Genomic DNA, 13,925 nt, shown 5'->3' with positions numbered 1-13,925 from the left:
CGTCTTTTCCGTTGCCTCCCCCACCTAACGACATTTTCTGACACCCACTTCTGTTCAATGTACTTCATAGTCCTAACGCTCCTATATACCTGTGTGAAAAATTTCAACGCTTATCAGTTCATGGTTTACCTCTTCGTTCTCATTCTCAAGGCACTCTCTTAATACCCATACACAATTCCTCTTTCTTCTCTAACTCATATAGTGTCCATGCGGCTCGACTGTGGAATCATCTCCCATCCACCATCAAAGATGTTACTACATTATCTCTGTTTAAATCACGTCTGAAGAAACATCTCCTTTCTCTTCCTTAATCTCTCCTCCTTTCCTTTTTCCTCTTTCCGCTTTTTTCCTTTTTCCCATTGAGTAATAGTTTTGATTTAAGGTAATTTATAAACAAATACGTTTATTTCTATTTTTATATATTTTTCACTTTTTAATTTTTTTTTTTTTTTTCTACTGAATATGTTCTGTAACTTGAATTATAAAAATAAAACTTTTATTTTATTGGTTGGTTGGAAGAAATTGCCATTTGGCAATAAGCCCGCCAATGTACAAATAACATTATGTACAAAAAGTTAAATAAATAAATAAAAATAAACAATTTTCAATCTCGCATCCCTATCTTCGAGTTTCTAATTCTGTCTCTGAGGCTCTTGCCAGATATGCATTTCTGACACTATTACCGCGTTTTTTGTCATTGTTGTGTCTACTCTGCACCGGTTAAAAAAAAGCTGGCTAACAGTTTGAGAGTTTATAGTATGTTTAAGGGCCAGTTGAGTCATAAAAAAATGTAATGTTAAAAATGGTTCAATTTAAATCATTTTATCTTAAAGCGCTAGCAATACGTTGGCCCGTAAGCTGGCGCGCGTATTGGCAACAAAATCACTAAACTGCTCGCACGTTGGTGAGTCGTTCAGTATATGTCAGTGCGGGCCAATGCGCGGATGCCAAAAGGGCAAAAAAAAACCTCGTGCGCCCTCTCCGGTAGTTTGTGGCGTACGAAAAGCTAGGCCAACATGTAAACGCATTGACAAGCATTCGACCGACCTCCTTTTATCTGTACTAAAAACCGACAATAGACGAGACGCGCGCCAGCGCATGTGCCAGCGCGTATACCAGAGCTGCTAGTCAGAAATATCCCCCCTCTACACGTTTGCCAATACGTATTTGTCAACGTACTGGCCAATGTATTGGCCAGCGTGCAGAGCCCCTTTACTTTTTCCAACCACTTTGTACATTTTGACGAAAATGCATCAACGACTTAAATTCAAACATTTTTAACTTAACGTTGTTTGGTGAAACTGGAAGTTAGTCTTGTAAATACCCAAACTCTCATATTCCCTTATCAAAAATTTGTGCCTGTTTTTATTTAAATATTTATGTATTTCAATAAATTCGTCGAATGAAACTAGTGTTAATGAATGTGAAAATGTTTATTTTTGTTTGTTAAAAACTGTTTTCTTTAGAAAATATTTATCACAGGTATCAGCAACTTACCACACAACCTATACCAAACACAGGTTGTTTGAATGTGTTGATGTCGTAAGTGCTTATGTTACCCAATAGTTAAAGGATTTTTACTCAGTTGTTTTCTGCACTCCGGGTACTAAACAACTCCACAGAGCGATATAAAAACAGAAATAAAATCATTGAACTGATGAAAAATATACGTACATACCTACATTTAAAAAAATGAATTAGTTGAAAAAAGATGTGTATCTGAAATTCTCGATAGAGAGTTTGTGCCAAGTTCAAAGTTTTCAAGATGAGTTCCAAGTGTTGAGTTAGTTCGTGTCGCCGGTTTAAAGCTGAAAATGGAAGTGGATTTGGCTGCAGAAGACCAGTTCAGTAAGGATGTGGTGGCGAAGCACATTGGGGGAAGGCTCGGTCATCCAACAACCTTCGAGAATGGATCCAGTTTCCTGGAATCTTCTGGATGTATCAATGAGGAACTTCCAGATCTTCATTCATACTTTTCCGGTAAATATGAATTTTTTATTTATTTAAATTACCAATTAAATTACACATACAAACATTGATGTTATTTTTACAGTAATTTATATTTTTATATTTATTTTTATATATTTTTTATTTTTATTTGATTTGAAGCACTAACTTTGTGGTTATTTATAATAATAAAATAAATCAAACAACTTTGTTTTTAACCACTAATTTTTATTTATTTATATTTTTTCACCCACCGGTTTCAAAGCGAACAAGCTTCTTCGTTAAGGTTTAGAAACCGGTCAGTGAAAAAATATAAAAAAATAAAAACTAGTGGTTAAAAACAGAGTTGTTTGATTTATTTTATTGTTTTTTTATATTTATAAAGATCATCGTCTTCACCATTTCCTTTCCGCACCTAATGGTGCATCGGGCACTGTATTGATACACCAATTGCGGCGTATCTTGATCATTTTTAATACATGTTACATTACATTAGGTAAGCGGATCAGTCTTATGCTTCAGGTACCAGTCCAGGGGCAATGAAATATTCTAGTGTATAAACACCCTTTTAAATAACTATGTCGGGAATCGAGCTCAATATTTCTTGCTTGGTAGACAAACGCGCTGACCATTACACCACGAGGCCGATTTAGAAAGATGGATTATTTATTTATTCATTACAAATGAATTAACATTTGTTTATTTATTTACTAACTTAAGGCTTTTTAGGCTGTGCTTGTTTTAGACCATAATAATAAAAAAGTTCAGTGTTACGGGAAAATGAATTTTAAAAAATGTTTTCTTACATGCGGTAAAAATTAGAGCCTTTAAAAAAATAATCGAAATGAACAACTTTAAGCTACGTCACAAGTTCTTCCAATTCAACCAATGATAGAGTGTTGTGATAGATTTCCGGTTTCCGAGAAGCCAACTCATCGATCAGCAGAACTCGCCGACTAGTACTTGTGACGTCACGGGTGGAGTAATTACAAAATTACAAAACTTTAAAAAAACCATCGCCATGACAATAGATATATAAACATTGATAAATATATGTTGGCTTAATTTTATAGTATATTAACAAATAAAAAACAGAGCTGTGTGTAAATTAAAAACAGAATCCCGGACGAGTGTTTTTGACTCGATTGGTGCTTTCAGGTAAAAATCCTGAAAAAGGAAATCTGATGAAGAAAAATCTGTCTCGTAGTATAGTGGTTAGCGGTTCGTATAGTGGTTCGCCAACCATACTTTAGGCCCTGGGTTCGATTCCCCGACATTAAATATTTGTTTATAAGATGGATTTAAACTGCAATAGACTGATAATTTAATCTTCTAGTAACAGATGACCAATATACGTTGCATTCATTTTACTAATGCAATGCTCGATATTGATTGCGTATGAGAGTTTAATAGTTATGATGATCTGTATCTTAAAATGGTATAAACAATTCTTGGAATTAGTGAAAAAAACTATAAAATAAGACATATTATAACTAGCTTTAAATTTATAATTGAATCATATTATCTAAGTAGGTAAATCTCCGTATTTGACCAGCAACGATTATAGCATTTGTGACTGTATAGTAAGAACAAAAGTTTGTGGTGGGTTGCATGACCTCACGGCGTTTTCTATAGAAAGTAAAATCAATAATTAATGACAAATATTTTACAATATTTCTCTTGATTAATGGTGAGCAACCTACATCTTTTACATAAAAATTATATTTTTTAAAATACAACAAAAATAATTCTTAAATTATTGGTTTCTTCATTTAAAAAAAACGGGTAAAATTTAAAGGAACTAATTTCTCAGCAATGCTCAGAATTAAAATAATTATTTCGATAGAAATGGAACTTATTGAAAACACTGTGTATTTTGTAATTTTCAAAATATTTATTAACCAAAAATAGACAAGGCATAGATTTTAATCCCCATTATGGTACACAAGAATAGTTTTATTTTACCTTTTCGTAATGGGAAACGTTAAATCTGTTTTAAATTGTATTTTATTGTAATATTATTTATCTGGATAAACTACCAACTGAAAAAAAAAGAGATCTAGAAATGATTGGGGAATGTGGAAATCTGGGCATTTACAGGGTTTATGACCTGTCATTGGCTGGCACACTGTTTAAAGCGTTTAATACGATAATTCGATTTTATTATATTGGCGAAGATCTGTTAATCTCTTGCCGAAGCTAAACTTGTGTTAGATACAATGAAAAGATAAAAAAAATGAATTAATTATATTTATAAAAACAATGTGTGTTAATAATAAGGATTATTATCCATAAGGACAATTAGTAAGTTCTCACAATATAAAATTGCTATTAAGAAATGGATAGTGGAGGTGGATTGCGCACGGATCGATGAGTGGATTAAGCCAAATAGGTATAATGTGTGTACTGTTTATGAAATTTGTTCAATTGGTCTATATACATTGGTTATGTTTTTTATGATTATTTTAGTTTTTTATTGTTTATTATGTTAATGATAATTAGGTTAATTAGATTAATGACGTTTTTTTATTGTTATTATTATGTTAACTTTGTTAAATAGCTAATCTTAGGCATGTTTCACATTTTGTAAAATGTTTCCCTCGGCACGTTTCCCTCCCCAGTAAGGGAACATTATTCTGTATAAAAAAAAGAATACAAACAATGTAAAAGTATAAATAAATTAAACCTACTTAATGAAATCCATATATCGTTATATAAAAGTGATTTGGTGATTAAATGTTATGTAATATTTAGGACGCAATATATGAAGTGATCAATTAAGGTATTTCATGATATAATATTAATTTGAAAGGTTATTATAAGAGCCGGTTAAAGTAACAGTAATATTATTAACGTAAAATTGTATAATTAATATTGTGAATATTTATTTAAAAAAATGGAAAATGAATCAATTTGGCCACCGCCGCATTATTTTTTAAATAATAATAAATCATCTACAATAATAATAATCTATAATCTAGTAGATAAATACTACTGACAGCAGCATATGAGAAAAAAAAAAAATATTGATTTGAACTTTCCTTTTCAAGATAACCTGTTCTAAGGAGAAGTGTGCAGTATTCAAAATTTATTTTACATTTAACAATGTTTTGAGTATACAAATGTTTGCAGACAGGCTGGATTTCCTTCTCGGGGAGTTATTTAGATCTAGATTTTAAAAAACTCCCGACTTTCCATCTTACATCTTACAAAAGTATTTCCAGGCATTGCCTAGAAGTTGAATTGGTTCAACCGGATGAATCACACCCACATGATAAAGGTTTCAGCTCTTTTACTTCACAAAAGTCGACAGATGGAATATTTGGGGAAATGTGGATGTTTAAACATGAGCAGGATGGTGAATTTTACACTGTGTGTTAAGTGGCCACTAAAAACAGCCGATGAGAGGTCGAAATACGAAAATAAATAAATTGAAATAAGCCCTGTTGATGCCTAGACTCCATATTTCCTTCTCAAAAATGTTTTTCCTCTCTGTTGCAACAAATTAAAATTTATTTTACATTTTTCACATGTCAGTGAACTATATTTTTTTATTTCTTCTATTTTGATTTGCTTTTTTGAAAGATTTTTGTTATCTGTAAACTTATTTTTTGAGCACCAGTTCCAGTTCCTATAAAATATTGCTTTGGATACATTCACTTTAAATTTTTATAATTATTTTAAACTTCTCTGAAATCAAACTCGGGACGTTATATGTTATATTTGTTTGATCAAATTATTTGTACGTATCATAAATCAGATTTGCATATGAAGAGTTCACAAAATAACACAATGAGAAAATTAATACAATAGATGATTAAAATAGAAAGTAAATTGACATTCAAATCGACTAATGCCTATTTTATTTATTTATTTAATCATGAACTACGTAATTTTATAAATGTCCTAATAGTAACTAAAATCTTTTTTTTTAATAAACTAAACTGTATGTAAATCAAATTATTAATATAACTACACACAATAAACTTTTTAAGCACTAACTTATTTGCTACACACATTATTTTTCAACGTATAAAATAAAATGATGTTTTTTTTCTTCTCTTATTTCTATTGTTTTTTTTATATACTTGTATTTGTACACGTATAGCTCAGTGCATCAATGAACTCTTTGATTTTGCCTTTTGACGAAATGGCACCTATGCACTTACTCCGACTCACTAGAAAATACGAGTTGAGTCGTTGAAGTCAACTTTTAAATATTTTTTTTGGTTGTGAATCAGAAGCTCATATGTATATATTTAAAAAGGAAAAACCTAAGATCTTTGAATTAGAACTGTATTATAATAGAAATTGTTATCTTTTACTATCATCACCTTGGCAATCTTATATTGACACACTTTGAGATAAGGTTTTTATTGTTAAATTAAGTTAAGTGTTTAAAATTTATAATCCCATATGTGTAGATAATTGCCTACGTAGGTATGTAAGTAAACAATATTGTTTACATTATGCAAATATAGTTGTTAGGTTAGTGTTAATTCAATAAACGCGTAAAAAATATTATCCCTTATCATTTTTATTAGTTTTTTCTAACAATGCAATGTAGATTTTGAATAACTCCTAATCTGATGTTGTAAATTTAGCTACCAGGATATATTCAATTTTGAAACAGCGGAGAACAAAGCCTTTTGATACATATTATGGGCCTTACTCATAAACTTGGCATAAAGTTACACCTAAGTATAGTGGTATAATTCGGATGGGAATACCATCCTTGTTGTAATGGTAGAATGAGCTTACGTTTGCTCAGAATTTCTCTTTTGTAGCCCCAAGAGTGTTCAATGTCCTGGATGAACATATTAAGTTCTCCAAAAGGAAAGCCATTTTCTTTATGTAATAATATTTAATTTTTACTTTTGCTATTATTTCATTATGTACGTGTTTCCACTTTCCATTATGTTGTATCCCAACTCAACAGAGGGCCCTTGGCCTCATAGAGTTAGGGATACGTTATTATTGTATTTTTTCTAATGTGTATGTATTTGTATGAATAAATAAATAAATAACAAAATAAACTAAGGAATAAAAGTTATCTTGGTAATATTGTTGAAAATACTGAGATATTAATTTTATTTAGTAAAAATCTGTTGGAGGAACTGCATATTAATTGTAATCATTTAAAAAATGTAAATACTGTCTCTTCGTCACATAATATATCGCTAGCCCAAAGCAGTAGTGAGATAAACCCAAAATTTCAGATTTTGTGGTTCATGCAGATATTTCAAGAAATGAAATAAATTAATGTTTTCAAATAAATTAATATAGTAGTTAGATAGTTAAACTGTGTGAAAATTAAGTATTCATAATCTACTTTGAATAATTTTATTCAGTCAGACCTTTTAGACTCCTCTAAGTCAGATTATCCCAGAACACGTTTTTCAGAAATATCTCACTGTTGCTTTGAGCTAGCGATATCATGATATTAGAATTAAACTAATTAAAGGTGCTTATATCGATCTATGTATCGAAAAGGTTACATTGCAGGGGAATGCTGCGAGATAAAGCACATATTTATATACAATTATGCGTGTTATCGAGATGTTTATTAAAATACATGTAATTGTGATATTTTTTTTTAGTTTTTGGTATTGTTTAATAATTTGTATGCTTCCACCTTCCATTTTGTTGTATACCAACTCAACACAGGGCTCTTGGCCTCATAGATTATTATTTTGTTACAATTTTTTTGTAATTTTAAAAAAAGAGTTTTAAAAAAATAAAGCATAATTACATATCAACGAAATACATATTAATAGAAAAATAGTAAACAAAAAATCCCACAAAGGCATCGCCTGTTCGTGGGTATACACGAAAATGATAATGAATTTTTGCTTCTATAATAAACAATGGACAGTTATAATATTTTTGTATAACATAAGAAAGAAAAAATAAAACATTCTGTAAAAGATAATATGGTATTTTTTTTATAGTAATTAAAAAAGGAAATAAAAAATATTAAAAAAAACACACAAAAATATTCTATATATAAAGTTTATATTTGTCAATTCATTAGTTACGTAATAGTACATAGAACACAGTAATAGTACATAGAATCAATTCATTAGTCACGTAAACCTTGACAAAGAAGCTTGTTTGCTTTGAAACCGGTCGGTGAAAAATAAAAATTAGTGGTTAAAAACAGTTGTTTTATTTATTTTATTACAAAAATATTCCTTATTATTAAAGGGCAACAAAATAAATCATAGAAAAAAAGAGTTCACATCTTTAGTTAAAAGTCAAGTTTTACAAATTAAGTCGTATTTTCAATTGACAATGTTAAAAATATTGTATAAAATTGTATTCTGAATAAGTTTATATTAATATCTCACTTTTTTCAATTTTGGATTTTGCCGGGTTTGCAAGTAGTACCCTTATATTTGCGAAAAACTTCCTTGTCATATTACCATTTGAAAATGTAGTTAAAAGCCTTCCTCGTTGTCAAATGGTCAGCGCAATTGCCTACCATGGAAGAGGTCTCGGGTTCGATTCCTGACATGGAACATTGATTTGCAAATGTGTTTTTGCATAATAATAATTCATAGTTCCTGGACTGGCACTTGAAGCGTAAGAATGATAATATAACCTTCGTACTCAAATCAATATACACTGTGGTTTTTAAAATATTTCAGTTTTTTTTTCATGTAAATCAAATGTTTGTCATTATTTGTGCTTTTCATATGTGTTATTTTTTTAATGCTTTTTTAATGATTTTGTAAAATCTTTTTTGTGCTATGTTGTTTTAATTAATTACCCGCCCCAACTCAACACAGGACTTTGATCCCAGAAGTTTACACTTATGTTTAATAAAAAAAGTAAAATAATGTATTGTCGATAAATAAAATAAACAAAATATTGTGTATTATGAACCGAAAATCATTGTGCATTCCCACGAGAAATAACATTTTTCATTCAATTTACCACCCGTATAAGTACTCGTCTTCCTGGGAGATTCGCGTTTGTTTAAAGGTGTGTTTACATTGTTAAATAATTTCTACTTCATAATTATTAACGTTTCCCTTGGGTGGGATGCTTTTATGTTCTAAGCAACGGATGGTATGTTGAATAAGTGTAGTGTTTTTATTTATTTATTTGTTAATAGACTATCAAACTAATCTAATTTTGTATGAATAGTTTTTTATTACAATTATATTTATCGCTACGATTTTTTAAAGTTTTGTATTTTTAAAAATATTTTGGCGCATTTTTTTTTTCATAGTCTGTATTCAATAAAATATACACATTATTACAATATTAATACATTATAAAAAAAACAAAGTATAAATATATATTTTGTCCCGATAAACTATTCAATAATAGTTTGTCATCGGGTGCTCAGACATTAGTTTTAATTAATAATCAAATAAAAAAAGTACAGACATATTACTTTATACGTATAAAATAATAAACATAAAAAATATTTTTAAGAAATATATATATTTTTATTTTTTTTAAAGTAAGAAAATAGAGAAAAATAAAACAATCAAAATTAAAGAATAGCAATTTACTTGAATATATTTTAGATATAAGAAAAAATTAAATACACATAGAAATAGTGCGTGTTCATAAATGTAATCAAAACAAGTTAAAAAATAAAACAAAGTAAATCGATGACGTCACTAGTTCTCTTCAGTGAGCTGGAACCGGAAATCCATCAAAACACCCATTAATTTGTGGATTTAAAAGAACTTGTGACGTCATTTAAAGTAGATTTTTTTTCCAAACATTTTAGAGAAACTTCGCTTTATGATTAAATGCTCTAATTTTTACTGAGCGTAAGAAAACATTTTTTTACACCCAATTTTTAGTAGCACTGAACCTCCCTCATTGAAAAGCATGTTCAAACAAAGGCAGAATAATCAATGTTACATAGTAAGTAAAGTACTTAAATCAGCCAATTAGACGTCAGAAGCCCTGTAAATGCCTAAAACTTCATATCCCTTAGTATTTATCTATATTTATTTTTTCTTCTGCAATTACTTAGAAAATGGAACTCATAACACTTTTAGTATCATTTTCCTTGTCTTATTTTGTCTCGTACACGCAGGGCCTTGTATTTTCGAGAAATCCACTCACCGTAACACGCAACAGCAGACATAATGCATTTCTTGTACTTCTACGATGGCGATGCATCGACTCTACGGTTAAGCGGTTGAAATTTCCCCCGCAAACCGGTTTCTCAAGGTATTACATATTTATGATGAACGCTGGTTTGTAGGCACGGAAGTGGCAGACGCATTATGAAATTAATATTTTTTTGACCATAAAGAGATCTATCATACTGCTTAGCAAGGGATCTATCATGCTGTTTATCAAGGGATCTATCGTTCTATTTAACTGTTTATGTAGATTGCGAAAATAGGTCGACTACCGGTTAAACCTTACCGGCCGAATACACATAGAATTTACCCCGTGCATGGCCCATTTTAGTAAAAGTTCATGCTCTGTGAAGGGTTTCTTAAAAGTGACATACTTATAAAAATACTAGGTTAAATCTATTGAAACTTCTTAGATTTATTTGAAATAATTAAATAAGTAATTATTGTATGATAGTTTTGCCAACATTGACCTTTATAGAGAGCCACATTGCGCATTGCAATGTTCGCACATATACAGGCCCTCACTCCTTTTTTTGTGCTTTGTATCCCGGATCCGTGTAAACACGTGATTATAATAACCATGCGTTGTGTCCCGGTCCCGTCTTTTCACGTGGTTTACCAGCAGCAAAAAAGTACTAATAAAAGTCACTAGATGTCAATAAAATGCGCCTTTTTAGACAGCTGGTAAACCACGGGAAAACACGGGACCGGGACACAACGCATGGTTATATAATCACGTGTTTACACGGCTCCGGGATACAACGTGTTAATTTCTTTAACTATGCTGAAAGTATGCAGGACCATGGAATAAACTCTCTTAAAAATCGACGAATAATGTTAGACCAGTTATTTTTATACAAATTAATAAATAATAAAATTAATTCCCTTAATCTACTTGAAATAGTTCTATTCCGTGTGCCATCTTGACCGACAAGATAAAATCTTCTGTTTTACACAGATAACGCGTCAACAAACTATTTGTAACAATCTACAATACCTAGAATATATGCGACCAATATAGCAAAAGATTTACCGAGGCTGATATTTTTTATAACAATGTACGTAAATTTAGGTCAAAAATTATAGAAATATTGATAGAAGCAGATATTTAATTAACTTTATTATTATTTACATACTTTCATTTCTTATCTTTTACATTTGTTATATTAAACATAATTTAAATTATTGTCCCAAGTGTAAACATTTTTTTTTGGTGTGTGCATGAGTGTCCTACACTCATATACAAAGAAATTGTCAATATTTGTGTACATAATGTTTGTTTACCCAATAAAATAAATAAATAAATAAAAAGTTTGAATTAATTTGAACAATGTTTGAGTATGTCCAAATGCTTGCAGACTGGCTGGATTTCCTCCCTAGTGAGTTATTTATATTTAAACTTATTTCAACAGAGAGGGAAAACATTTTTGAGAAGGGAATATGGAATTCTAGGCATTTCATAAGCCCTGTTAATGCCTAGACTTCCATATTCCCTTCTCAAAAATGTTTTCCTAGGAAGTCTAGGCACTGGTCATAAGCCCTGTAAATACCTAGACTTTCATATTCCCTCCTCAAAAATGTTTTCCCTCTCTGTTGATATAAGTTTAAATATGAATTTGAACTAGTTTATGAGAAAGTTCGGTGGTTTGTTTATTGACCAAATTAATTCATTAAAAAAAATATATCAAGTCGTCGAATTTTCTTTACATTTAAAAATAGAACCTCGTACCTGTCAAAACATACTAAACGTTGAAAAACATGGCTACCCGGAAACCGGAAATCTATCACAACACATAAAAATGCTATAATTGATTGGTTGTTGTTAACAACCGGCCTCGTGGTGTAATGGTCAGCGCGTTAGCCTGCCATGCAAGAGGTCTCGGGTTCGATTCCCGACACCCGAAAACACAAAAGGGTGTTTTCACACTTTAATATTTCATAGTCCCATGTCTGGTACCTGAGGCGTAAGACTGATTATCTTACTTTTATGTAACAAAAATTATCAAGATACGCTGCGATTGGTGTACCAATGCAGTGCCTTATTCACCGTTAGATGCGGAAAGGGAACGATGTTGTTAACATGAACTTGTGACGTTTCAAATAAATTTATTTTTATTAAAATCTTTTTATGAATTTTTTCTAAGATTTTCGAGAAACATCACCGTACAATTGAATAATGCTCTAATTTGTACTGCGTGTGAGAAAATAGTTGTTATTTCTAATTTCTTAAATCTTCTTGCACTCAACTTTTCCTCATTGGATCATATAACCTGTAGATACCTGAACTTCCAGATTCCCCTTTACAGTTTCGTTTACTATTTGATGTATTTTTAAAGTTAATATACTTTAATATCTGGGGGTTAATCTACATGTCAAAAGAGTTTATTGTTCAGGAGGGGGAATTGGGTATTTTCAGGGTTTTAAAATGAGCGAATACAGAACGACTCGCAGTTGACGTCACAAATATTGCGTGCAAGAATGATGCTGTAGCGTAATACGTGCCGTTTGTCCAATACGGCGCGAAACGTCTCGTTTTCACGTTATTCACAATATGCTTATTTAGGACATTTACGCGAAATCGCGCGTCGCGTCGGGCGGAAAAAATAAAAATACTGTTACCATCGTAATATATATGTAAGGAAGTTGTGAAAAATACACATTATTACCTATATTTAAAAAATAACTGAATTTTTTTGGATAGGACAACATTACAAAAAATATAATTGGTCTATTTTACAAAAATTATAAATAACATAGATATCATAGAGAGATATGTGAGGCTGAGGACATTGTACGATGAAGTAGACAGCTAAGGGGGGACTGATACGGTCATGTTTAAATAATGGACAACACCAGTGGTGGTATTCTGAATCTTCTCTACCCCCTAGAAAGAGAATAATTTAGGGATTTTTAGTTTTTTTAATACGACGACATTTTGTTTCATATAATGTGACCATAAATAAAGGTTGAATTGACCGTATTCGTTTTTATCCCTTTTTTAAACAGTTTTATACTTCATTTGACGTTTAACCTAGCCGGACCGAAGGGGGGGATTCGAATCCCCCATAGACCGATTTGAATTCGAAAACTCAAGTATTATTAAAGCTATTTGCCGTATATTTTTTGTGATTGTGAAATTAATAGAATAGAGCATTTTCCTGTTTTTGTTTTTAGTAGTAGTAAGTAAGTAGTTAGTAAAATTAAAACAAAAAAAAGACGTAAATAATACAAGGGTCAATTTCATTTTATGTGCATAAGCATTCGGCAAACTAACAAAAATGAATAAAATACACGAAAGAGTAAAATATGTGTACGCGAAAAAATGAATAAATTATTGCACGGTCATAAAAACATCCAAAGTTTTATTCTCCTGACGCCATATACAAGTAGGCGCTGGGGTCGTTTGGTCCCCCCGTTCGGATCATGTGTAATTTTTAGATGCTAAGTGAGGGAAAGGTTAATCAGCAGTGTGGCCATTTTATGAAGCAAATGTTGTCGCATTCGAAAATTAAAAATCCCCAAATCAACCACTCTCTAGGGGGTATAGAAGATTCAGAATACAACCCCAGGTTCACTTATATTACACTACGTAATCAGCCGCACGAGACTCGTCCTCGCGAAAGGCCTTCCAAAATATGGAAGGACAGCTGGAAATTCATCTTATAGGAGGAGCAACCATTTGAAGAACAGATTACATATGTCTTTAGCAAGGGAGAAGAAAGACAGACGAAGATAAATAACTAGAAAAAGTACTCTATTTTGTCATGAGACACGATTGACATACGTGTGTGTGTGTGTGTGTGCTCTTTTTTGTTACTTTGTTAAAAAAATCTGAGAATTTATGAGTGTTTTTACATGATT

At 31.0% G+C, this 13,925-nt stretch overlaps 1 protein-coding gene across 1 annotated transcript in view; it reads left to right on the top strand.

The window, feature by feature from the left end:
• Window positions 1–13,925, top strand: part of LOC148277498 (organic solute transporter alpha-like protein) — a 38,461-nt gene that overhangs the window by 6,645 nt on the left and 17,891 nt on the right. Inside the window, exon 2 of the mRNA XM_088232818.1 lies at window positions 1,586–1,980. Coding sequence (XP_088088944.1) covers window positions 1,815–1,980 — 166 coding nt within the window. The 5' untranslated portion in view covers window positions 1,586–1,814. The remainder of the gene's footprint in view (window positions 1–1,585; window positions 1,981–13,925) is intronic.

This window comes from Micrasema longulum, unplaced genomic scaffold (assembly GCF_059751315.1).
Source record: "Micrasema longulum isolate JH-2025_06_02 unplaced genomic scaffold, ASM5975131v1 h1tg001021l, whole genome shotgun sequence".
NCBI lineage: Eukaryota > Metazoa > Arthropoda > Insecta > Trichoptera > Brachycentridae > Micrasema > Micrasema longulum.
This window is presented reverse-complemented; position numbering and strand designations above follow the sequence as displayed.